Source organism: Strigops habroptila, chromosome 3 (assembly GCF_004027225.2).
Source record: "Strigops habroptila isolate Jane chromosome 3, bStrHab1.2.pri, whole genome shotgun sequence".
NCBI lineage: Eukaryota > Metazoa > Chordata > Aves > Psittaciformes > Psittacidae > Strigops > Strigops habroptila.
In genome coordinates, this window is record NC_044279.2 from 66,213,722 (window position 1) to 66,240,175 (window position 26,454).

Consider the following 26,454-nt stretch of genomic DNA (forward strand, 5'->3'; position numbering starts at 1 on the left):
CACACAGACAGAATTGAGCTCTTGTAGGAAGACAATGTATTTATGAAACATGAGGAAGAATCAGTATATCCCCCAGCTCTAACAGAGAGGTGGCCCAGGAGTCGTCTTGAAGGCACAGAGCCACTTTAAGGCAGATAATTCAAAGGTACAATTCAGATTTTGAACACAAGGCATTGGTATCTAAAAACAACCAACTTGAGACATTTTAGATGTTCATACCAGGCAAACATTAAAGACAACGACAAAAATAGTCACATTGTAATTTCCACACAATACATTTCTCTCAGAATAAAAGCCAACCCTTCTTTCCCTTTGCTGACCTGAAAAACAAGCCTCAGCCCCACAACTTATAGTCCCAAAGACAGAGTCGGCATTTGTGGGCAGATGTCCCTTGCCATACCAGGGTCCCCAGCCTGGCCACATCCTGCCCCAGGGAAGGTCTCTGCTGCAGCATGGCCCATCGTCTTAAAAGGATCCTGGTGACAGAAATGAGATCACTGCTGGGGAGTCAGCTTCCAGCCATGGTGAAGCCAGGTTCCCTCTTGCTCTCCAGGAGCTGTGCCAGACCCAGAAATGAGCCCTCCTCGCAGCAGCAGTGCATGCCATGCAACACTAGTGATAGGGCAAACTACTTTCTGATCAGGGACTGAGGTGGCCTGGCCACTGCCCTGCATGGCCACATCCTTTCAGTGCATGGCTGTGGGACTACCCACTGCTGCCGCGCTCCCTGCTCTCCCCCTCTTCATGACTCTATTTGGGATGAAAAGCTGCAGGTTGTTTTAGAAGAGGGGCAGCAGCTTCAGAGCAAAGCCTGGCACAGCTGCTGCAAAATTTGCTGCCGGCCAGCAAACTGGGGAGCTTGTAGCCCCTTCTCTCCCTACAATCCACAGTGGTCTCTGAGCACATGGGCTGGAAGACAGCTTTTGTCCCCATGGGTTTTCTCCAAGCTCCTCCGTGGAAGCTGCCAACTAGTGTCAAGTAGTATTAATCACATTTACTACTGCAATGCTTAAATAACAACTAAGAATCCCCACTGCGCTTGAAAGGGAAGAACATTTGTGATAGCAACTTTGACAGTGGTGATACTGGCCATCAGAAAACTGGACTGAAACCTGCTAACTCCCTACATCTCCACCAAGGAGTCCTCACGAGGTAAACAGTTCTGCTTGCCACTGACCTGGGTTACAAGGAATGAAGGAAGGAGCACAGTCACAGCTAAAGCATGGGGGTTAAATCCTGAAATTCTGCTGGCAGTGCTGGAGTGAGGGCCGCCACCTACTTTCCAGCCCACTCTTTCCTGATTGTCTTCTCTGGTGAGAAAGAGGGGTTACTCCTACCATTTAAGCCAAGTGAGTTACCTTCTGGATGCACCTAATTCTTGCCAGTGTCTGCAGATGAACATCACCTGCTAATTTCAGGTGCTGTGAACCACATCTAAGCCAAATGTGAAAGCACACTGTATGTGCATGACAGAAGAGCTGCCACCGAATCCATCAGGTCTTCATCTCCAAAATGGGCATCATGCTGTTCTCTCCCTGATGGGGCCAAACAGCTGGGTCCTGCTAGTGCTTTGCCACGTCCCAGAGTTTGCCCTCCCTGCCAGCCTCTCCACATTCCACAGTGATTGCATGACAGAGCCAGCCTGGACAAGCTGTGGAAGCACAGTCCTGAAGCCTGGAGAGGAGCTCACCTGCACACTCGTGAGGTTGTGCCTGTGTCTGAGTGAAGTACAGGCTCTGACATGCACCAAGAGCATGACTGACACTGCACATTCCAGGCACAAACAGAGCTTTTTGCAACATTGCATCACAGGGCTTTGGCCTCCTAAACTCTTATAATACATGTTCAGAAAAATAGCAGTGTTGACTGTTGTCAGCCTCTTCCCTCTCGCTCCAACTGTAGTGTTTCATTTCTTGGTCTCTGCATGAGTAAAGCACTTTCCCTCAATTAAAAAGACTGCCCTGTCTTGAGCAGAAGGCTAATACTGCTTCTTCTGAGATACTCGGTGTCTGCAGTCTGGCAAAGGTTCCATGGACTCAGAGACACAGCTCACACCATAGCTGTACACTGCACAGTAAATCTTTCTGAAATCTGGTTGACTTTTTCTAACTCCATCAGTCACAAAACCTGGACTGAGGCAAGCAGATGATTTGACAAGATCTCTATGTCATGTGCCAGAACTTGCATGTTCAGTTTTCTACTGCAATAGTGGAACTTGATGGACTTGTCAAGCACCACAGAATAAACAACAAATGAATGCCTATTCTGGCATCCATTCCATCAGCGTAAAAAGCAAACAACTCTAGTACCATGTCAGCATTGCTGGTATCCTGCATACCTCCATTACTCACTTTTCAACAACTCCATGCAGAACTGGGTGCCATGAGCAACATCTTATGTCATGTTCTCCCCTGAAGCTTGCGACCAGTAGCAGCCTTTTCCCCATGGTATGGGGACACTGAAGCTCTAGTGTAGAGCAATGAGTGCGCTGGGGTTTCTGGGTTTCTGTAGTCTTGTTAAACGGTTACGGGGTAAAAAATCTTGCCTTGCATTTACAGGAATTTTAGGGGATGAGAATTCCCTGTAGTATCAGGCTGGCTGTGGACAAGGGCTTTTTTTACAGTCCTTGGATAAATGCCAGCATGGGTCTGCATCTCCTTTTATTCACTCAATCCTCTTCTCTCCTCGCTTTTCTTTGCACCCAGTGCACACGCTAAGGCCTGAGGCCACCTCCTCCATACCGGACCAGAGCTCCCAGGGCTGTTCCAGAATGAAGCACCAACAGCGGTACTGGTTCTTCAATCACAAAGCCTGCTCTTTACATAAAAGTCAAACTATGACAAGACATAACTGTGAGGCCATAACTTATTAAATTAACCTTTAGATGCTGCACAAATGTACAGGATTTAGAGAGCAGAATACTCTGTCTCCTCTTTTTCTGACAAATTCACAATATTTCAACTAATAAAATATTGCCACTTCTTCCCTGCTAGGGTTTCCCTGATATCATTAGGACAAACACACAGGTCTGTCAGATAAGGCTGCAAAGTTCCTCCTGAGATGCCCTCCTAGCTTCTCTGTATAACCCCTCCATCATCCTCAGGCAGTGGATCAATAATTCAGGTAGACTTGTAACATCAATCCCTGCCACCTTGCCCAGCTGCAGGCAAACGTGGCTCTCATAAGGGAAGTGTACTTGCATCTCCACCCATGGCCCATAATTTGCTGAATATGACCACAGTTTTTCATAATGACTAAAGTGAAAAGCAGAGAGAAACATCTGAGCACCAGCAGCCTAAAGTGCCTATGAGCTCCTCCACATCCAGATTTCCTTGGGTCAGCATACGGACATGTGGACACAATACAGTTCAGAGAACTTCCTTTGGTCCCCTGTCCAAAAACAGGGATACCAGAGAGATGGGGAAGGAGGGAAAATGGGAGGGTTGTTGTTTTTTCTTTTTTCCATTCAAGTATTGAAAGATAAGCTGCGTTACTCTAAATAAACTATTCTGGGCTTAGATGGGATTTGTGTCTGCTTGATTTGCACTATGCAAGACTCAATGGGAAATATGGCACCTCTCCCACTGTACCATCCACCAGACCGCATGTTAGGAAATACGAGTCCTTCACTTGTCAACATCTCCCCCACACAACTTCCCCCTGCAAGACACAGATCCCACGTCTTGGATACAACGGCTCACAACAGAAGCTCCCGCTCCCCCAGCCTGACCATCCCTTCCTCGGCTGTGTCGTCCCGTCAGAGGGCTCTGGAGGCAGAGGAAGAGTTTGTGTGCTCGGCTGTGTGCCTCGATATAGTGCACATCGAGACGAGACGGTGGACGGTGCTGCAGAGCAGCTTTGGTGTTGAAGGCTACAGTGTCTTCAGCTGGCGCCGGTTCCACATGCCCCGCTTTGAGTGAAACCAGTGGAAGAAGTTTCTCAGGGAGAGACGCTCCACTTCCAGCCCGGCCTGCAAGATCCTGGCAGAAAGGAGAGGGGTACACTTAGGGAAAACTGGATCACAAGGATATACTGGGGGCTCAGCTCCAGGAAATCTCTTTTAAGTGGTGCTGTTGTCAGGAGACTGCAATCAAACTGAGGAGTCTGGAATAGCTCAGAGATATCTACAAGCAAGCATCTAAGCACACTTGCTGAGTGCTTATGCACCCTTGAGAACAGAACTGGTCAGGAGTGGCCTGTACACACCAGGCTAGGAGGAAACATAGCTGTCAACATGGGATTGCTCAAGATGCTAGTGTTTTCTGCAGTCATTTAAGAGAAAAGACAGGACAGGGCCCAAACCTAGAATGATAGACCCAGAGGCCTAGGATTTGTACAGCAGGGATCCCTCATCATGAACTTCTCAGAAATTGTGACTCTCATGATCTTTAAATGTCTCTCTGCCAGTTGCTCTTCTGGGCAATTGCTGTATGTAGCATGGAAGTCAGAGGGACCCAAACTGGGCCCACTGTGCACTGCACTGCTTGAAGAGGACAGGGTCTTCACAATACCAGTGCCTGATCTCTCCATGGCCAGCAGTGTGGCTGGAAAGCACCAGGAAACAGCTCCTCTCATCTTTTATCAGTGGCTATAGTAGTGTATTTTGGGTTCACTTGCCTACGAGGTTTGAGGTCAGGACATGCTCAAAAACTGCCCCTCACTGACCAAGCTTATGGAAGCATTAGTCACCTCAGCCTCCTCAGATCCCCAGTTCCCTGGCTGTTGGTCCTTCAGGATCTAATGGGTCTCTCCTGCTGAATGCATGAATGATGACAATGGATTCCTACCTGTCCAGGAGTTCCCAGTCCTCTCCTCCCCAGCGGTCCCGAAACTCTTTTGTGTTCATGCCTCCAATCTTGTCCAGGTCAGACTTGTATATGCCCAGGAGACCAAACCCATTCACCTCCCAGTAGCCTGAGGACAGCACAAAGAGGCACAATACATTGGCATTTTGAACCATTGATGGCTCCAGCTTAATGTTAATACCAGAGTGTCAGCTCAGCACCAAGGCAGAGCCAACCATATTAAAGCTTTGAGACATGTTACGGCTGCCCTATGAACTTGTTAGCAGACCCTCTCCTATCTCCTGTGTGGCAGCATAGTACCTAATGCACGTGGACCACTCCAGCTTCAAAGCGTTGTCCCTGTGCCTGGGTGGCTCAGGATGGCCACCTCTGTCTAACATAAGGATGATTCTAACACCAGATGATCTGTGCCACCCACTTTTCTTCCCTGACTTGGATTGGTTTCCCTCACTCCGAGGCTACCAGCTCTTTCTCAGGACAGGCTGTGCCCCCTAAGAAAAGAGAGAAATGGACAGAAAGAAGCAAAGGAGGAGTTTTTCAAGGTTCTCAAATCCACAGAGAGCCCTAAGAGACAACCAGGAGAAACGTAATATAAAGGGCTCTGCTGGCTCTCAGATCTCAAATTGCAGGTTCCTGACACTGTTAAACCCCATCCTATCTCTAACATACCCTCACCTAGTGCCCCTGGAAGTACCTTAAGCTCCAGACCTCGACAGCGCCAGAGGAACAACTGTAGAGGTGGCAGGCATTCTCCTTCTTTCCCCATTCCCCAAGGTCTGAGCCAAAGAGGCTCCACTCCCTCTTACCATCAGGCCACTGTGGGGACATGCCGCAGTGCAGCCTCATCACCATGGGTGCGAAAGCCATCTTGCCTTCCACACAGTGCTTCCGGATGGAATCAATGACTCCAGCTGGGAAGTGGATGTGGAGGTCGCACAGGAAAACGATGCTGTGTGGGTCCTGGAACCGACCACACCGGTTGGGAAAGAAATAGGTTGACTTTAAGTAAGTCTTTCTTGGGGGGCAGGAAGACAGAGATGTGGAAGAGAATTAGAGCCATTTGTTGCTACATCAGAAACTGAGATCCTAGGGGCTGGCAAAATAGCCACTGAGTGGCTGTTCAACAAAGGGTGTGAAATACTGTAACTATGACTTGTCAGAGCCAGTACCACAAAGCTGATGCTGCTGGTCTCCCTCCTGTCCAATAGTCCAAGCAGGTGGACCAAGAACTGAATGGACCACAGGCTCCTTAGAATAAAGGGTGAGACCCTTATTCTAGAGGGACAGGAAACACATCTACATTTGATGTGTTCTGCTAGGCTATTCTCTTCCCTAAAACCCCAACATGTTCAGTGTGAAAGGCAGAGGTAGCACCAAACACATTCTAGAAACTTCCCTGTCCCCGCCAAGGCCCCCAGGCTTACCGTCACGAGGTCTATGCCCGCCTGCAGCCCAGCAGAACGCTCGAAATTCCCTGTGAGCTTCAAGTACCGATAGCTGGGGGTCAGAGGGGAAAGCGAAGTTGAGTGCGTGCATGCCGGCGAGCACAGAAAGCACCACTACCAGCGGTACACCGCAGGCATCTTGCTGTGGAGCTGCCCGTGCCCCTGTGCCCCCTCTCAGGGAGGAGGAAAGCCTTTGCTTTGTGTGAGTGCACAAGCTCAGTGCTGCTCTAGGCCCCAGTGTGCCCTGAGGGTCTTCCCTCTTGTGCAGCAAGGATAGAGCAGTCCCTAGCAAGTCTTTTCAGCTCTAGACCAGCTCTATCCTAGGGCTAGATGTTTTACTGGGAAGCCCAGTACGTAAGGGAAATGACCAGCAAAGGCTGATACACATCAGAGTAGAGTAAGCCAGACAGTTACTCCAGCAAGTGGAGTCCCCAGAGGTCTCCACACTCTCTGTCCCGTTTCTCACAGCTTTCTTGTCCTCCCCCTGCCCCATTACTGTGAGACTTGCTTTCTCTTCTTCCTTGCAAACTTGAACAAAAGCCAGGAGAAGAGAGATACATCTGAATGGATGACTACAATAAGTATTGCCTTACCATTTTATAAGACTATTATACACAATATATGTGTATATAATTATATACATACACATAATTATACATTATAACAACAATATATTCATGTATTTGTGCAAGGCCTGGATGGATGTTATCTTTGGGATATCATAGGAGGCTGTGGATGGTCAATACAGAGAGATTGGCAGACATGCTGTGTTTGCAGGTTGTGCATGTGAGCAGTTTTTTGTGACCAAGCAGTACTCTCACCTGCGCAAGGTAGACCGTTTCAGAGCCTTCTCTACATCCATGTCATCACTGCTGTAGTCTGTGATGATGACATTGAAGTATGGATCTTTAGTGACTCGGAACAACTCTTCCATATCGGAGATGAACTGCAGCACCCAACGTGCCTGGTTTTTCACTGGTTGTATTGCAAGAAGGCGAGAATCAAAGCAAAACTAATTTCAAAGACACTGTGGCTTCTCAACAGGCAAGGCTTCTTGCCTCCCCTCAAACCCCGCTAACCTTGCAGGGATGCTGAAACAGGCCCAGGCTGAAAATCTGGACCAAAGAGCCCAGGAATCAGTGTTAGTTCTTTCTCAGGGTGTGACAGGAGTTTTCTGTGAGCTTACAAGCCATGGAAATTTGGGCTCTGTCATATTTCTGAGGGGGTTTAACTTGGAGCGAACAGAAATTGAAAGTGACTCAAATAAGACAGTTGAGACTGGCCCAGACCCACTGTTCAGGAGTGCTCTCCTGGGAACCTCCCACCGTGCCATCCCTCGATGTCCCCCTTACCTGGCACCACGAAGTGAACCACGGCACGGTGGTTCCAGGAAAAGCCCTGTGGCCAGCACAGCTCTGGCTCGTTCTCCACAGCCATCAGGTGCCGCCGGCGACCCCACGCCAGGTTCCTCATCTTCCTCTCCTCCTCCTCATCGCCACCAATGCCCTGCCAGCCCCGTGCAAAGACGTACTCGCTGAAGCGGACGAGCTGCCCTTGCTGCTCCAGCAGCTCCATCTCCAGCAGGTAGCGGCTGCCCCGCATGCGGTCCTGGCGCTTCTCCACGTTCACAATACGCTGCAGCTGGAACCGCCTGTGGGAGATATAGCTGGGGTGGGCACGTCCCCTGTACACCAGCCCCTTTCCCTCCACCAGCCTGTTCGGCTCTGCTAGGCTCTTTCCTCCCAGCCAGCACAAACCTTTTTGTCCCCAGCCTCCCTCTGCTTTGCTGCATCACTTCCAAAGTCCCATGGGAAGGCTTAGCACCTGTTTCCTAAACCTACAAGCATGTGGGATTAGACCTGGGATGCCAGCCAAGTTGGCAAGGGAAATGAAATAAAGGTGACACAGAAAATAACAAATGTGACTGAATGATTGAATAGTAAGTGTATTCAACACCTCCCACAGTGATCTTGGCACAAGGAGTATGTTTGGGCTAGTGAAATTGGCTCATGACAGCTTATCAGCCAATAACGCAGAGTAGGACTGAGCAATTATCCAGTAAAAACTGGGGTGAGCTATAGGGTCAGAATGGCCAAAACAGGATGAAATGTCAGGTCATGCCCTTTTGGACCACAAGAGTTTCTACTGTAAAATAGATGCTCATAAGTTAAAAATGCTGCGAAAAGGTTGTGTGTGTTGATCAGTTAGACTGTAACTGTGACTGATGTGACCCTGAAAAAATAAATGCAATCTTCACATGTAGCATTAGAGCTACTTCCAGCAGGGACTGGGAACTAATAACATCCATTCTATAAAACATCCAGGATACTGGTCACTTATGTACAGGAAAATTAACCCAAACTGAAACCCGCATGGAGAAGGACAGATAGGAAAATTATGGAAATCGAGGCCAACTCAACAGAAGGGTCAGGAGTTGGATTGTTTAGCTTATAGAAGCTTAGAGAAGGTACACTGGTTTGCCAGAAAGGCAATCAAGATGGTAAGTCCTGAGAAGAAAAAGAACCATATGGAGACCATGTGAAAACAGAGTACCAGCAAAAGTTGATCTCCAGTGGGTCATCAAAGAAGTGAAGAGCTGAAACATCTCCCCAAATCAATACCAGGATCTAGAAATCTACCTAGTTTGAAGATGGAGATGCACACATTCAGATAACAGTGTTGGGTCTGAGGTCAGTGTATGGACCCACACGATCTGATAGGTCCTTTCTGGTCCTATGCCCTAAGTGATTCACAAGCTGAGACATGGCAGACATCAAACAATAAGCACAAGGAGCTCCAGTCCTACTTCATATCAGAGGGTTTCTTAATCTTCATCTGGTAAAATACTAATATGTGTTCTCAATACCTACACTCTGCAAGAAGGAAACCAGCAAAAGGCCAGTGACAACCAGCTGGATGGAAACCTCCAATCTTTCAGGTTTACTGCCAGCAGCCTTTGCAGGGCGATATTCAGTCCCCAGACATGGTCTTGTGCTCAACAATTCCAATTTCTCAGCCAAAAAGGTATTTAAAGCCCAATTTTTTTGCATAGATTCCTTGCCTGAAGTCTTATTTCCCACATTTACTTTATCCTCTGATTCCCCCTACCTCCTCACATGACAAGTATTCCCTGTGCAGCATGGCACACTAGCTCTGGGACACCACCCCTTAGTTTTTATATGGTGCCTTACCCTTTAGTCCTCTGGTTGAGCTTCTTCAGGAAGACACGTGTGACTTCCAGGGCCTCCCCTTCTTTTAGCAGCAAGTTTCCTGATGTGTTGCATTTCAGGTCAATCCAGTCTGTGCGCAGCATATGGAAGTCCAGGTTGCTTGTGCTGAAGGTCTGCTCCCAGTTCACCGCCTGGTCAAACACTGGTACGTAATCAAAATCCTCCTCATCTTCCTCCTCTGGCTCCCCATCCACCTCTTCCTCTTCCTCTTCTGCTGCCACAGGTTCAGACTTGCTCTTCACAGGAGATGCCACCTGTGCTTCTCCCTCAGCCATGTCCCCACCATTGGCTGCCTTCTGCTCAGCAATGTAGGACTCCACTTGGTTCAGCCACTGTGTCAGCCCAGGCTGCTGGCTGGGGCTGGCAGAGCTCACAGCATGTCTGCCAGCTTTGCCAGAGACTGGGCCTCCCTTCCCGGCTGGCACAGAGCCTGCTGGCTGCAGTCCACCCTTAGTGGTGCTGAGGTCTCCTCGAGGTCTCAGTCCTTTGGGAATCATGACCCCTGAGTCCCTGAGGATGCCGAGAGGCTGCTGTCTTTGAGACACAGTCCTAGAAGGAGGGTCTGCCTTTTTGACAGCTGCTCCCCCCTGGACAGCCCTGGCGTGCTGCGGAGGGCTCTTGGAGTTGTCTTTGACACCAGCTTTTAGACGGGGCCTCTTCATTACTGGGTTCCCTTCTAAGCCAGCCTGGCTGAGGCTTTGGTTGGCAGAGGCCACCGTGGCTGATTTGACACCAGACCTCTTTGTCCTTCTCCTCTGAGGCCCCCCTCCTGTGTCACCACCCACTACCGAGAGGAGCCGACGGTGCTCCCGAAGGGAATAGTCCTCGTGAACGTTATCACTGCCCACCACGCTGCTGGGAACGTTGCCTGCCAGCTCTGCTCTCCCTGTGCTGGGGAGCTCGGGGGCACTGGTACTCTCCACATCCTGCTCCGCATACTGCGCGTCATCCAGGTTCCCCTCCTGGGAGCCTGCAGGAGTGATCACAGTTACACCTCTGGCACCCTCCCACTGCCTTTCCCATCCTGACCCATCACCCACCTCACCTGGCGCAGCTACTTCTCGCCACATCTCAGCTTTGTCTCCTGCTCAGAGGGACAGAGATGCTCTCACACATGGGAGCTGTGCACCCTCCTCAGCACCTATTAGCCAGCATTGCCAAAGGCTGTGGAGGTGTCTGCCATTGCCTTTAGCCATCGCTCTGGCCACAGCTTTGCAGGGCAGGTGCGAGCACAGGCTGCCATGCTGCACACCTTTGGCTCTGTCATTTCTGCCCACATTTTTGCTGGAATTGCATTGCTAAACTGTGGGACTGAGAGGTAGTTGTCCCGTCGTCCACTACAGCTCACTGTCTGGTGACCTCCCAGCCTGCCCATAAAAGAAGTGAAAGCGACAGCAAAAATCTTTTCCCAGCCACAGCAATCTGGCAGGGAATGGCTATGACTTCCTTGGTACAGAAAGTCAACTGCTTCTTTCAGCTGGTGCTGGAAGATCACACACAAAAGTGACAGATAAAAGGATCTTCCAGGCTCTGACATTAGGGCCCCTACCTGGCTGCTCTGTCTTCTCTCCAGAGTCCAGGCTCTTCTCTGGCCGATCCATTTTCATGTACTTATAGAATCCGAATCTGCAGAGGGAAGGGCAAAACACAAGACTGATGAAAGTTACTTTGCCTTCTCCAAATAAATTATGGCCACTGCTTCAGAGGTGATGGTCCATTACTCTGATTACATCCACCCAGCACCTCTAGATCCTACTTTCCTATCACCATCACCATCTTTCATATCTTTGGGCAATCAGATCTTACTCTGCACTGCCAGAGACATCCATTTTCCTTGTTTACCATCTCAGTCTCTCAGACATTTTCTCATAAGCACATGAGGAATTCCCAATATAAGTACCTTGAACCACTTCTTTAGCCTCCTTTAAGCTGCTCACTTATGATATAGTGCTCACAAATGCAAGTCATCATGCTGCAAAAGCAGCTCAGGCAGGTAATTGCAATGATCTCTCTCTTCTCTCATACCACCACTGTCTGTGTGCTGTCCTCATATGCCTGTACTTCAACCTTTTGGGAGGGATTTCCAGGACTGTTTCTCTCCATGTGTGCTTGATGTCAAGCAAAATAGGCCCTTCCTGTCACAATACAAATGTCAAAGCTGTCAAAGCAATAGATCTGGGTAGCACTTTCCAGCCCACAGCAGCCACCTTCTCCATCCTTTACTAAGAACTTCAGCCCCAGGAGTTCCCTCCCAAACCTACGACATGATCTGTTGTTCCAGCCCTCAAAATAGTCCAGTAGGAAGGAAGAAGATCCTGACGACAGGGAGGCCACTATCAGCTATGTCACCAGAAAAGTGACTCTCCTTATCCTGCAAAAAAGTCCTGAACAGAGGGGAGTCCTCACGCAAGGTGTCTGCTTGTTGCAGTGGGGAGCATGAGAGTGGCAGTTCCCTCTCAGGGCCACCACTATGAGCTGGACCCCAGTGAAGACGAATGACATGCGTTTCTTCCCCTAGAGAGATGCCTGGTGGTGAGCATGGTTTTGGTTTTCACAGTGACAACAGAGAACAAACGTGCTCTGACCCAGCTACTGGGTTAATAGAGCAAGAAAAGCAGTGGCAGTTTCCCCTTGAGACCTAAACATATTTTCACCTAAAGGGGGTATAAGTTATCGAAATAAACTATAAATGCTTTAAAGTTTTAGAAGACTTAGGAGATCTTTAATTATTAATAGAGTCCTACAGAAGTGAGTATGAAATTCCACCCCAGTTCCAGCCTTCAAACCATCTCCTCCCACCCTGCTAGTAGACCTGCATCTGCAGCATCCTACCTTTCCAAGTAATAAGGGTTTTCCTGATAGAAGCATTTGTTATCTTTCTCCATGTGGCTTAGGCGGCTGTAATCATTTGGGTAAACAAAGGACAAATGAACCTAGAAAGAAGGGAGGAAAATAAAGCAAAACTCTCATAAATGCTAAATATCAGTCACAAGGTGACCCAGACACAGTTGCAGGGTGACCAGTTTTTTTGAGATGGAGGAGGCATTGCTCACTATTTGCTTCTCCGAGGCACCTGGTAGCAAGTTGTGAGAATGGAAAACAGCAGGAAGCATGCTGCGATGTATACATAGGTATGCCTTTTTCTCTCTCTCTCTCTCTCAGCATTGTCTGTCCATCTCTGTAACTGTGCATCTAAATCCTATAAGAGAGCAAGAACTAGCTGGGAGAGAGATGGGCAAGTCCTCCTGAGGAGATGCAGGGGATCACGGGAGCCCAGAAAGCATGTGGGGAGACCTCCAGACAAGGCTGAGGGATGCAAGTCCCTCAAGGAGTGTAGGCTTGCACTGGTATCCAAGGGGGACAAACCATGCTGGTCGCCTGTCCCCAACAGACCTCAGTCTGCTCTACATAGGGGATGAACCCCTGCTATGTTGCATGCCCCCATATGTGAGCTCCCCCTCAAGACTTGTCAGGGTCTTTAGTAGTCTACACACACTACAGTTCACCCCATGGAGAATAAAATCCTTGGCCATTTTGAGGCTCCATGTGAAGGCCAGCTCTGCTCTTTGTTTTGAGTTCCGAGGAGCTCTATACCCCAGTGAGACCCATGAGCAGTGTGTAGCACTCATCTCCCTTTCCTGAGTGTTGCCCTTTGGCCTGTACCGGGATGCACAGACCTGAACTGCTGATGGTCAAATCTGCCCAGCAGCTTCAGGTCAGTGGAGAGAACCCCATGGTTAATGTGATCTCCCTCCTCCTTCCTTGTGTTCCCCTGGGCCGGTACTTGCTTAAGGAGTAAAACTTACAAACTGGAGTCCCTGGTAGCGCTGCAGAGGAAATCCATTCACCAGGTAGCTGGGCTTGTATGGGCAGTCTGGCAAAGCTCGGCGCACACGAGACTTGCTGAGCAGAGGCACTGAGAAGAAACACATAGGCAAGTGTTGCTGGAGAAGCCCTGCTGCAACCGATGCACCAGCTTAGCTACTTCTGTGCCTGGTTTCTATTTATCCATGTGAAATACTAACAGATACATCAAGAAAAATATCTTGCACAGCTCGTCTCTTTACATTCCTCTACGGCACTTATACAAAAACAGTATGCCTGAGGATGTTGTATGAGCTGGATGCCAAGAAAGAGGAGCTGTGTTTAGTCTGTGCTTTGTCTCCTATAGGTACAGATATTGTATGCTGCCCCTCTCTTCTGCATGGGGGAGAAAAATATGTGGCCTTTGATAACCATGGCATAGGATGACAATCTTTCTCAGCTGTGCTACTGCATGTGCTGTGACAGGCTGCAGCTACCTTCTCATCTGCTTTGCAAGGCTTACCTTCATACAGAGTGTCCCGGGGGTCAGGCTTCAACATGTCAGCTGGGTGTGCCTTGCTGCCTGCACTGTCAGTGGGCCGCCTTGTGTGACTGGCCAACGTCTGCGGGATGTGCCCAACCTCATCCATCTTTAAAAGCGTCTCATCTAGAAACCAGAGAGAGAACGGAAGGGGGAGGAAGGGCTAATTCGTCCCTTAGCCCCAAAAAGCAGTCCTCTCCAGTGTCAACCCTTTCCAAACAGCATTGCATCCATGGCACTATCTCTGGCATAGCAACGCCTAAATGGTGCTGGCCAGGAGCTTCACTGCAAAGGCACTATGGGAAGGAAAGACTTTGACTTAGAAAGCTGGAAATACAGAAGCTGTGGGGTAGGAACATGGCTATCACTGAAAGCAAACAAACACAGGGATGAGTAATGGAGGAACATGACCTTCTGCCTTGGACACAGCAGCAGTGGTGTCCTGATGAAGCCCCATGCAGGCAGGAATTACTGGACACTTCTGAAGCATTAGTATTAAATTTATTTTAAAAGGAGATGATAGAAAAGATGAATGGGAGAAGAAACCTGAGGAGCAGAGCTTTCTCTCTGATCCTCCTGGAAAAAGATCAGGACCCTAGGGCAGGGCCTTCAGTGGCCAAGGAGAAGAGTACTCCAGCAGTAGAATGGAGACCCACAGTAAGCCAGGAGCAATAGGAAGATTAAACTCAAGACTGGGCATTAGTTATGCGTTATTGTGGGTGCTGCTGCTAAGGGCCTTCATGTCCCCATGGATCTTACTTCGAGATGCGGGGAACTGAATAAATATCCAGGAGCGAAAGACAAGATGCTGCCAAGGGCAGTGGTGTTAGCAACTTTTGGGTACTGAACATGGGAACCCAGAAGGAATGGGATGACACGTGATACAGCCAAAGGCTGATATGGAAGAGGGAAACATTGTATGAGCAGAAGGTGTCAGGTAAAGATGAGGCTGCAGCACTGTGCCCAACCACAAAGGGATCTTCTGGGATGTGAGTCTTCCCTTCTACAGAGAATTAATATGAAGAAAAGAGCAGAAGGAAAAAGGATGGGGACAGAAGACCTAACGGAAAGCCTAGCCCTGGCCAAATGGCAGGTTTCAGGAAATACAGCAGCAGGTTGTGATCCAAGACACAGCAAACAGATGTCTTGATTACATCAGAGGGTCTTCCATGGGCAAAAGTGTTGCATAGAAAAAAGCTCAGAGATGTTGGACGGCAACAGTGGTAGATACAGAAAGGGGGAATGCTGGCAGAGAAAGCAATGCCGACAAAGCTAGATAAGGGTAAACAGGACTAAGGAGCTCCTGAACTGATAAAGGCATCACTTGATGTGCTAAGAAGGATTTACAAAACTACTCTTTACTTGAAGAGACTTGAGGCTGGTATAGAAGAAAGCAGCTTCCCCCATTATCACTAGTGTATCCCATTGTGCCCAGCACCCAGAGCGAAATCTCCTGGAAATGCTACAGCAGCCCCTTCTCCCTGTCGTGTCCAGATGCCAACATATCGCCACAGCTCCCCTGTTCTGGGCCTTACATTCCCCCTAGCTCTCTGCAGGCAACCTCCAACCCATGTTATTCTCACATCTGGAACAGTTCTCACCCTTGCAGACTCTCTCTGTGCCCTTCCCCACTGCGTCTAGATTTCCCTGAAATAATTCCAATTACTTCCAATTCTCCTATACCTAATCATGAGTCACACTCTTGTCAAGACATCTCTCTCCTGACCTGTCTCTGCTTCTTTCTTTGCAATGATCTGTGTGCATGGTATTTGCCTGGCTAGACTATGGCTCATGGTGAAACACTGCTGATATATTTTTTGGAACGATGGTGCTCATGGAAACTTGTGGTGAAGATACTTACTAGCAAAAAGGGAGAGGTATTGGGAGTCGATGACTTTGAATTTCGCTTCTGGGTCATTCAGTCTCCACTGGAACAGAGAAACACATTAAAATGAAGTGCTTATGGAGTTAACCAAGCCTGAACAAAAGGAACAGGCACAAGGTGTTTTTTCACCAGATGGGTTCACAGCTTCCTCTTTCTCCTTCCTATGGCCGAGTTTACCTAGCAGCAAAAGACTGGCAATGAGCTGAGATCCCCCAGCACACATCCAAAGCAGGAAAGGACAAAGAGCTGCAGCAAGATACCAGAGAGAGCAAAACTACCCTAAGCAAACAGAGGAAAAGGTCCTGACATGCAGCCAGGACTATCCCACATAGAAGTAGGTAAGGGCTCTGGAAGGGATTAGATAAATCTCATGCAAAGAGATGCCGGGGCCTGGGAAAGGAGAAAAATCATTACAAAAGTCATTCCCGAGCTCTGCAGGGACACGTATATCAGCATAGCCATTTGCACAGACTCACTGCTACTTCCACATGGTCTGTTCCTCTGTCATCCTGCTTGTGCAGCACCTCAAAATAGTACCTGCCTGCAGCTGACAACCTGTGAAGAACAACGTGTCTGTCACCGAGAGCATTAAGGAATATTTCTTAGCTTGTCAGTAGACAATGACAGTAGAGCAACCACACCCATGAAACGACCTAATCCTCAGGGTGAGCAGGTTTAGGGCTGCCAAAAAAATCCAGATGTGGACAGTGGGATAGGTAGCTTCCCTTGAGCACCTGGAGTGCTCCAGACCCTTCTCAGTTAAGTCTGAATAGCTCCCTTTCAGTCTTGCCTGTTGGGTTTTGGACCCTGGGAAACCTGGCCATTCCAAGGCAGGAAGCTTGGGGTACAGTTCATGTAGAGGAGTCTGGATCTGCTGGTGGTTGCTTCCTCCAGGGAAGCAAAAAACGGTGTTGCATTGCTGCAATAAATCAGTAAAGCAGCTGGCATAGGTGTGGACGTGTCACTTCAGCTTTGGTGATAGCCCAGAGTAATCCCTTTCTCTATATTGCTGCATTCTTCAGAACAAGCCTGGGTTTCTTTTCCTTGTCCTTGTGATTTTCTGGCCATGTGCAGAGATGCTGGGAGTGAGGGGCTCTGCTCACTCACCTCACCATCTTTGACTGCTGGCTCTGAAATTTCCCGAACTCCCCTGGCGCAGTCCACTCCTTCCCTGTCTGTGAAGAAACAGAAAAAGCTCTAGTTAAGATGAGTTTCTTCCCTGGTTACTGCACTAGGAGCGATGAAGAGGGAAAATTGAGCTGCTTCTCCTGGGAAGTTGTCTGTGAGATTGGTAACCTATGAACAGATTTAATCATGAACATGGAGCAACCAACAGCACTGCCAATATGTAACTGGCTTAAGCTATGTCGTGTCATACCCATCTGGCATTTGTGGTGGTGGTGTCTGTAGTTGGGCAGGAAAAGAAACTTGGGTAGTCCAAGGCAGTAAGACAGGAAGGTCTCTATCCCCACAGAAACATTAAAGCCTTGATGGAAGAAGCCATGCAGCATGCACTGTACCTTGCCTACACTGGCCAGCAGCTGGAGACCAGAGGTCTTTTCATCTGAACTCAGCCAGAACTCAGCATTGTCATCCGCAGCAATGGCAAACTGAAACTCCCCTGTCAAGAGATGAAGGGAGTAAGTAGGGCTCTGGGGTAAGGGCACAGAATGGATTCTGCTCCTCTAAAATGCTGTCTTTGCCCTTTTTCGTGGGGAGACCATACCTTCCCTTTTGATATTACCATCCCCACCCCTTTGAACCTCTTTGAATACTCTAACTCTGTCGTCACTGAAAACAAAACTTTACTGGTGCAACTGGTTCACTATCCCTTCTGGACTGGCCTCACCTTACATCTAACCTGGAGAGACAAGAAGTCCATTCAAAGTTTCCCTGCCTCCTTTTTTGTTTCCAGAGCAAATTCTTGTGTGAGATGCTGTGTTTGGATGGAGGAATGTGCATGTGGAGCCAAAGGGAGACAGAGGTGCTTGAGTCTCACTGTTCTGGCTGGGGTTACAGAGGACCAGGAGATGTGGGTGAGTGCTAGGAGGCTGCTCTGGGCAGAAGCCTGCAGCCGGGTGATACAAATGTCAGATGCTGTCAGATGGTATTCATGCACCCAGGGAGCAGCAGGAACATCAATGATGTCATGTACAGTCCTGTGCAGGCAAGCGAGGGGGGAAAAGCTCAGGGATTGCTCATGCTCACGTACACGCCATGGGGCTGTGCATCCATGACAGCATTGTTTTTTATCTAGCACTTCCTATCTGTTTTCTTTTGTACTTTTCCTTGCCACCCTACAGGGGAGGCAGATGTGTTTCCACCCATGCTAAGGCCACAGCCAGTCACGCACAGCTGATTGGGCTGCCCATGTGAGGGACCTGGTGTTGGGCTTGCAGGAGTGAGGGCACCACTGGTTTAGCACGAGGAGGGGAGGGAGGGGCAGTGAGAAGAGCCAAGAGCAGCAGCACAGCAGCCTCAGAACCCTCACCATCGGTGAAAGGATGCAGATAGCCAAATATCCGGAGACCATAGTTGGTCCATTTTGGGGACACAGCCAGCTTCTTCAGTCTAGTTCGTGTCTGATGCAGAAGAAGAAAGAAATAATACAGTTAATTAGATGTGACAGTAACAAGGAGGGATACAATAATCCTGTGACAGGTGGGCAGAGGGAAGTATGAGGTTTGCTCTGGGAGGAGGATAGAGCATGGAGTGTGACAGAGGCAGCAGTAAAGAGCAGGCCAGATGAGAAACAATCTGGATCAAGTGCTGCTGTGGAAGGGAGAGCTGCATGGGGGATGCTGGTGAGATGGTGGGGCATATGCATGGGTAAAATGAGCCTCTTCGTGCAACAGAAGAGCTGCCACTATTGAACCCTTGTGAAAGTTTCCTGCTCCTGCAGCCAGGCAAAGGAAGTGATGGAGAGGGAGGTGATGGATGCTCAGGAGCAGGAGGACAGACGATGTGATGGAGAGGGATAGGGACAGGATGTGAAGAGAGCAGGGGTGATCCAACTGGGAAGCAGAGCTGGTTCCGAGGACAGAGGGTGTCATGGTCTTACTCACGTGGGGGAACAGAGGGAAGTGGAGGTTCTTCCTGAGCTGCTCAGTGGAGCTGCCACACCAGTCCTCGAACACATGCAGATTGGCCTGGCCCTGGAACTGGGGGGCAGAAGTGGGGCACTGTGAATTGCTGTATCCATCCCTTATGTCCCTCCCCTGTTCTGCCAACCTCGGCCACAACCCTCAGCGCTGGAGCACTTGTAAGAGTGAAGGAAGATGCTGCTGCAGCAGGCTGGTCTGCAGGAGACATGGGTTCAGGCCCCTGATTCTCATCTGCTGAGGGTTTGGGCTTGGCACAGGTGACAGTCCAAACAGCACCAGGAAATTGTGATAATGCCTGGGACATCTCAGTTAAGTGGCTGCGGTTTGCTCCATTTTGCTCCACCAAAGAGGTGGTAAACCTGAGGGCTGTGCTCTGAGGCAATGGTGTGGGACGCACTGTAGGGTAGCAATAGTCTCTCACAATCCACCAAAGAGAGTGTAGGGGTTTATGTTCTCCAAGAAGGTGGATGGACTCCCTCAGCATTTCAGGGCTATTTTCCTGACCCAAGGAAGAAGTAACACCCTAGGGAGGGGAGATGGCTGATCTCCTTCTCAAAGCTTGCCAGTGAGGTAAAGCTCATGGAGGACGGTGGGGACAGGGAGATGGAAGCTCAGCAGGGTGGGAGCAGCAGCGCAAGTGGGTCAGTGGGCAGCATGGCCTCCATGTGCTCACAGAGGCACAAAAATGCTGGGTGAAGTGGGGGTCCCCTCCTGGACGGTGTAGGAGGGCGTGCAATGTGGGTAAGGGTGGCTGTCCCTGCTACCCAGCTGACTCCACCAAGAGAGGCTGTCAGTGCCCAATGGAGACCTGGAGCACAGCTTTGATGGGAAGAGCTTTCTGGCTGCTGTGGGGTTTCAGCAATACACTCCTCAATGGACAGACTTCCTTTTTGTCAGAGGCATTCAGAAGGGACGAGTTGGCTGACCCCCAGCAAAGCCCAAGCTCTCTGCCTGCAATCAGTACAGAGATCCTCCTTGCAGATCCAGCATCCAACAGTGGAAAATAAACAAGCTGGAGACTCTAGAAGCTGCCTTAGATGGCAAAATGCTGAAGAAAGGAATAGGTTGCGACCAGGGAGGTTTTGCCGTGGCTGTCTTGCCTATATAAGGACTGTATGAGCAGTGCTGGGGAAGCTGCCTAAACAGCACCCAAATGTCTACAGATGGCAGCAAATTCTTAGTTTTCGCTGGGGAGCCTCTCCAGGGCTGAAGCAGCAGCATGGAGGAGGACCCAGCCCCTTGGTGCACTCCTGCCAGAGAAACCACTTCACCGGGTTATATTTCCCAAGGTAGCGGGTTGGGGTTTCGTTCTGTAATAAACTGTGGCTTGAAGGAAGGACATGGAGCAGACTTGGCCTGGCACCAGCTTACGCAGTAACGCTCCCTGCGAGCTGTGGACTTCAGTCATGCACGTGAAAACTATCTCTGCGTGCCAGGCAAAACACATTCACAACCACTGCTATTCTTGAGTGGTCTCTCATCAGCCCTGTCTCACTGGTGTCTGCACTGCCAGGGCTTGACTGATGCCTGCAAGCCTGTGTTGTCCCCTACCATTATCTCCTCTTCTTTCCTCCTCTGCTGACATCCCCCTCAGCCTGGATTCTGCCCATCAGGCAAGAGGAAAAGCAGTGAGACAAAGTGGATGTAATTCCCCAGAGTGATGCTGCATAAAATCACAGAGGGCTCTGGGCGATGGATGCAGCCAAGAGAAACCTGGGACTCTGCAGTGATTTGCGATACAAATAAATCACTGCAAATGTGACAAACACTGAATTGGAACATAATTGCTGTGCAGTCCCATGTCCCTTGGCCAAATCCAGGTTCGCACCCAAGGATCTTACACTACTTTTCTCAGCCAAATCAAATAATGACAATTGCTGTTTCTTGTGGAACATGAAGTGAGCTGAACAAGCTGAGCTCCCACAGCAAGTCACTGCCAGAAACTGAGTCTTACGGCAGTCTGCTGCTATCCACAAGTCATGCTGGTTTTATTTCTTAAGAGAACTGTCTGCACACTGCAGATAGCAGGCTCAGATCTCTATCAACTGTGGCACAACACTCCCACACTGTGGAGAGGCTGGCACTGCAGTGGCAAAGGCAGACCTAGGGCATGCTTCTGAGGCCAAGGACTGCAATGGAGCTGGGCCAGCTTTGGCAAGGGGCAGCCCAAATGGCAGAACAGATTTTTATGAAGGAAGTCCCAAAAGAGTGGCTAGACTTGCTTAAATTTTTGCACGGGAAACTTGGACCTGTCCCATTTTAATACAATACTTTACTGCAAAGTCTGGCAGCTACTAAAATATAAGGCAGACACCAACTGTACTAGGTGCTCCCTGAGTGGCGTAAAAGATGGTCACTGAGATTCCTAGCCCAAAACCTCTGGCTCCAAAGTCTTAAAAAAGCCACCTGAGAGGAGATTCTAATGAGATAGTTTTGCTTTCCTGCACTCACAGGTATTAGAAATAATTAACCAGTAAATAGCAAGCATTTCTTGCATGCAGTTTCAGAATCTTTTCTAAAGCAATAGATTTTCTACTGAGCTACAGCAGCCTAACTTAGTCTCTGCTTCGTCTGAAAGTGAAAAGAAGAACGTTACTGACAGATAAGTGCTGGCTGCCCAAAGCGCTGCTCTGGGACTGAAAACTGAGCTCAGCTTTAATTTTAGGCCCCCACAAGTCACCAGTGCAGCAGCTGTTTTGAAACCCTATCATCCCTGTCCCTCCAACTCAACTCATGGCTGCCCATTGCAGGCAGCTGAGAAATTCCTCCGTTTGCTATTTGGGTCTCCTCTGGAACGTGCAGTAAAAATCTCCTGCTTCTGCAGATTGCAACAATAGATAAATGGCACCATCATTTCATGCACCAATTCATGCACAGAGCTCCTGAGAAATATCAATGGACTTTCTAAAACATGGCTACTGATTTAGACTTCCCAGCTTGGAACAATCTGGCCCTGGTTTTCTAAGGGCTGGAAATTTAGGACCTGGTAAGCAACAAATTAAGCTTCCCTTCTCCCCTTAAAAACATCTGCTTTGAAAATTTTGGATAGATTGATTGGACCAAAACCAGGAATAGAACTCAAGAGTCTGGGCGTTCAATGGGAGCTGGTATTACGTGGTCTGTGCTTTCCCATTTAGAGGGCTCCTCGTGCCCTTGGTTTCATCCCTGTCCCAAACCCACCTCCCAGTTGCTTGTCTCCACGCTGCTGAAATAGCAGCATTGCAAGAACCCGGCTCGGATCCAAAATGGGCACAGGTCATGCACCAAGGGCACTGTCAGCACGGTGTGAGTACAACCAGGAGCACGCGTGCAGAGCTGTTCTTCCCAAGGAGGCCTGGGCAGGCTGATATCCTCCTGAGCACAACACGGCAGGGCTGCCCGAGGGAAGGGAGAGATGAACTTCCACAAGCGCAGGAAGGTGGGAGCTGGGACAGGCCCTTACTTTGGTGCTGACACAGCAGCCTCCACAGATTCGGGAGTGCAGCCGTGCTCCGAGCCCCACTGCCGACCTTTCCCGCACAGCCTGCTGAATTAACACCCGCCTGCATCACTGGCTTTGTATTAGAAGACTTTGGTATTTCCGCTTCCTTCTAGCGAGGAATTTTATATTATCAGCCCCTCCTAGGAAAACAGGCCATAAAGGAGTATCAAGCACACAGAAGAGCACAAACCTCTCTTCCTACCCCAAACCCTATCATGTCAAAACCATCCAGGGGGGCGGCACCACACAGCCAGCCCCTCCTGGTGAGCAAGGACTTGGACAAGCAACAAAGTTGGACAGATTGCAGCAGTGGAGACATGACCTGCTGCACTGTAACTGGAGCAGGATGAAGAAGAGAGGTCTCTCCTAGTTTAATCCTAGGTGACTTTGGCATCACGGAGGCAAAAAATCTGCGTAGCTGTGAGCAGCCCAGGGAATGCACAGCGCCGGGGATGATAAACAGGGCACAGAGAGGGCCTGAGCCAGGGAAGAAAGGCGACATTGTGCTGCCAACTGGAAACTCCTGAGTTCATAAGACTCTTCTGTCTCTGCAGAGCGGCCGCGGCCCCTCCTCCTGCCTGGCCCAGCTCCCCTGACTGGGTGACATTAAGCAGCCAGCAGCTGGGCTTCATTCACTGCAAGCTCTGCTGCGCCGGGCACTTGCGGGAATCCATCAAGACAAGCTAGTGACAAAGCCCCCCTGCCCCACCGAGCCCCAACACATGATGGGAGTGAGCCCGTAGGGAAGGGACACGGGCAGAGACAAAGCTAGCAGCAATAGCTTTGTCTTTTACTCCTCTTAGGGAAGGATGCTTCCGCTTAAGGCAGGTCTGGTAGCAGAAGGATGCCCTAGCACAACGCTCTGGTTTTGTGCAGCACCTACGCACCTATACAGGCACTGACTGCAAGGGGCTGTGCTCCTGGACTTCCTTTACACCTTCCAGTGAGAAGGAAGTCCTGAGGCTGCGCAGACATGAAGAGAAGTGGACATTTTAAATGCCCCCCAGTGCTGCCCAGACCTTTCACCTCTCAGAGCTGAACAGAGGCTTTTGCAGAGGTAAATGAGAATGACTGGGCTAACCAGGCACATATCTGAAAATCCTCCCCCCACACCTATGGCATTGCCAAATAGTGACACTCAAAGTCCCAGGGTGCAGGTTTGCCCTGGCTACAGCCAGGCACCTTTCTGAATTAATGAAACAAAACTCCCCACATCTCTCCAGCCTGAGGAGGCATTGGGTGACACTGGGAGCTGTAAGGCTTTGCTCTGGAAGGGACAGAGAGGGTCGGGATCATCTGCATGGGCACCTGGAGGAACTCAAGAGTAAGGCTGAACCCCGCTTTTCCCCATACACAAGTTATAACTTCATTAGGGATTTCCTACACACACTTTCCCACCACATTATCCAAGGCTGAAGACTTAAACTGTCGATTTACTCTCCTGAAACTGGAAGAGGAAAATTGAAACCTGTTCTTTTTTGGCCAGGCTGGCTGCCAGCTCACCCTGCAACCCTGTTAATTATTTATGTGTCAAGAATACACCTCTTCATTCAAACAAAGCTCAGCTCCCTGACCTGCGCGAGGCAACCTGCTGCCCTCGCCCCAGGAGTCCGGCTGCAATTAAGTTCTTAGAGATGCTGCTGGGAGGGCACAATGGGATCATAGACCCAGGCTAATTAATTTGGGCAGAGTTACAGAAAAACTTAATCCCCAGGCTAGGAGGAATTTCAGCCAGTGGTTAAGAGGACAGGTCTGTGCAGAGCTGTGCCTGTGGATCCCTCTCAATCTCTTGCAGCTGGTGGTGTTGAACTCCTGGCCTCTGTTTGCAGTCAGGGTGGCTTACAGAGGAAGAGAAAAGTGGTGAAGGAGGTGGGTGCTTCACAGGAGCAGCGTTAGAGAGAAGGACTGATGGTGGAGAATGGCAGGACGTGAGTGGGGCAAAGCCACACAAACCAGCTCCCCAGTTTGGTATCTGCATGCTCTGGAACTCAAAGTCTTCTCATGGACCATCTGCTGTGCACCATCTGACACAGGGCATAGTGGAGACTTGGGCACCCACAAACACAGCCGGTCTGAGGCAACAGCCCTGCTACCTGGCAGAGCTCTCCTCCCCAACAGGGAGCAGTGCAGGACAAGGCAGAGGACACGCAGCACCTCTCCAGGAGTGGGGCCATCCTGCACAGCACACCTCAAGTCCTACCCTTTCCTCTTGGCCAGAACACCTCTCCATTTGCTCCACCCTTGGCAGCACTACACCAGGGTGGCAGGTTTGCAGGCTGGAGGGTGCCCTGCCCAGTGCCATGGCACGCAAGGGCATGAAGTCATCCTACTGGCAAACCAGAGGGTTTTGCACATCAGCCCTGTGCTAAGCACATACCTTCACCCAAGCCACAACGCATACCCTGCCAGTTGCATTTCCAACCTCATTGCACACCACAGCCGGCAGGTTTCCAGACTAATGAGCTCTTGTGAAATCACCAGGGAGGGAGGGGATCAGAGACATTGAGCAAAGCCTCCGAGAGGCTGGTGGATGCCACGCAGAGCCTGTATCACCCAGTGCTGTGGGAGAGGGGAGTAGTTAATGCTACATGTCATCCCTGCGCACAGCAGCAGTCCTGGTCCTGATGTCCCACAGGCTCTTTGCCAGCAGCTGCTCATCTGCCTGCACGGCTCTAAGGCCAGAGGAAGCCCCCAGACTCCAGCTGGGACCAGCATTCACACACCAGAGTCAACGCACCAGAACGATCAATGGTCTGGTCTGGTTCTGGGCACTGGAGGGTGACTGGCACTGGCTGCTTCCAGAAAAGCTTTAGCTTATGCTGAATGGACCTAAACCGCTTGGTGTGATGGCTGGAGGGCAGTGCTTTCCCTCTATGGGCCAGCAATCATCTCAATCATCTAGCGCCCTGAGCACAGGGATGTCAGCCTGCTCCCTCCCCAGGGGAGCCACAGAGGCCCTTCTAATTTGTGCGGGTCTCTAATCACCTTGAGGAATTTAGTGAGCTGACTCCATCACCTAAATGCCCCCTGGCTGGTGTCCCTCTCATTATAAGCAGGCTGCATTGCTCCCTTATCTGAAGAGGAATGATGAGATAAGAGAACAGGGGAGGAAAGAATAAATGAGGCATGAAGGAAACAAAGGGAATGTTTACGCCAGTCTTCAAGGGTCAGCAGAGAAGGTCTCTGTTTATCAGAAGTGTCACTGAAGTGGAGAAATCTCTACCTATGACACACAGGGATTGGATAGCAAGCAAATGCCAGAGCAAGAGCAGAGTGTGACACTTCTGCATGCCACAGCCATGTTTTTGCTTGTTGAATGCTTGGCCCTACCCACTCCCAGCCCTACACGAACTTCACCTTTCAGGAAGGTAGTGGGCTGCCTGCTCTCAGGGAATTGTGGGTGGGTGCTCGGTGCCTTGGTGGTTGGTGGAGACGCCAAGTTATCAGGAATCTGGATACTCCTGTCTTTCCAGGTGATTACTCAGGTCTGTAAGTGTTACTAAGCCAAGAACGGGTGATAGAGAATGGACTTCTAGTGAAGCAAGTGACCTGCCTTCTGTTCTTGCTGCACAGGTCTCTAGCTACAGCTCCCTCACGCAAAACCGTGGAGAAAGGCACCTACCTCCGGCATCCACAGGACAGGGTTGTTCACAGTTGCGTAACTTGATTCATTCCTCCCACCTCTTTGCAGCTCTAGCTTCTGAAATAAAAGCAAAGAAAAATCAAAATAACCTCATAAATGACCCGGCACTGACACCTGCCCAAGGGGGCTCAAACCTCAATACAAGAACATGTGAGTAAAAGGCAAGTTCCCAAGTTCCCTTTCCAAAGGACTGACCAGATATCATACCCTGCCATAGTGGGGTGAAAATGCTCCCTGGCTTTTTTGACAGCAATTTCAATGGCAAGGGGAAAGGATACCAGCACTTTATAACTGTTTGCTAGCACAGAGTTAAAACTTGGGTCATTCTCCTTTTTCTTCTCTCTTCCCATCCTTGCTTCAAAAAGGCCCAAGCAATAGATCTTCCAACACTTCATTCAGGCAACGGTACCAAGATATGCTTCACTAGAGCGCTACAAACTCTCTCCTGACCTTTCATTTCTGCTTCCATCTTGCTTAGTGCAACCTTCCTGTGCCACATACTGAGCCAGCTGCAGC

The 26,454-nt window shown here is 49.7% G+C and overlaps 1 protein-coding gene across 1 annotated transcript; it reads right to left on the reverse strand.

Moving 5' to 3' along the window:
* Window positions 1-13: 13 nt before the first annotated feature.
* B4GALNT3 (beta-1,4-N-acetyl-galactosaminyltransferase 3) lies at window positions 14-26,248 on the reverse strand. The gene is made up of 18 exons (XM_030480395.1): window positions 25,918-26,248; window positions 18,776-18,871; window positions 18,202-18,292; window positions 17,231-17,331; window positions 16,818-16,885; window positions 16,187-16,265; window positions 15,687-15,753; window positions 13,808-13,951; window positions 13,287-13,396; window positions 12,313-12,413; window positions 11,030-11,106; window positions 9,442-10,450; window positions 7,603-7,901; window positions 7,072-7,225; window positions 6,230-6,302; window positions 5,612-5,765; window positions 4,788-4,914; window positions 14-3,980 (listed from the first exon to the last, which is right to left on the reverse strand). Exons 1-18 carry the CDS (start codon window positions 25,924-25,926, stop codon window positions 3,872-3,874), a joined length of 2,868 nt encoding a protein of 955 aa, XP_030336255.1. The 5' UTR covers window positions 25,927-26,248; the 3' UTR covers window positions 14-3,871.
* Between the last annotated feature and the right edge of the window lie 206 nt (window positions 26,249-26,454).

What these genes read in the sequence shown, in the direction of transcription:
- B4GALNT3 (XM_030480395.1), bottom strand. An exon ending in AACCCTTATTACTTGGAAAG is followed by an intron (nt 11,107 to 12,312) that starts GTAGGATGCTGC and finishes TTCCCTCTGCAG; the next exon opens with ATTCGGATTCTATAAGTACA. An exon ending in CTCAACCAGAGGACTAAAGG is followed by an intron (nt 7,902 to 9,441) that starts GTAAGGCACCAT and finishes TATCTCCCACAG; the next exon opens with GCGGTTCCAGCTGCAGCGTA.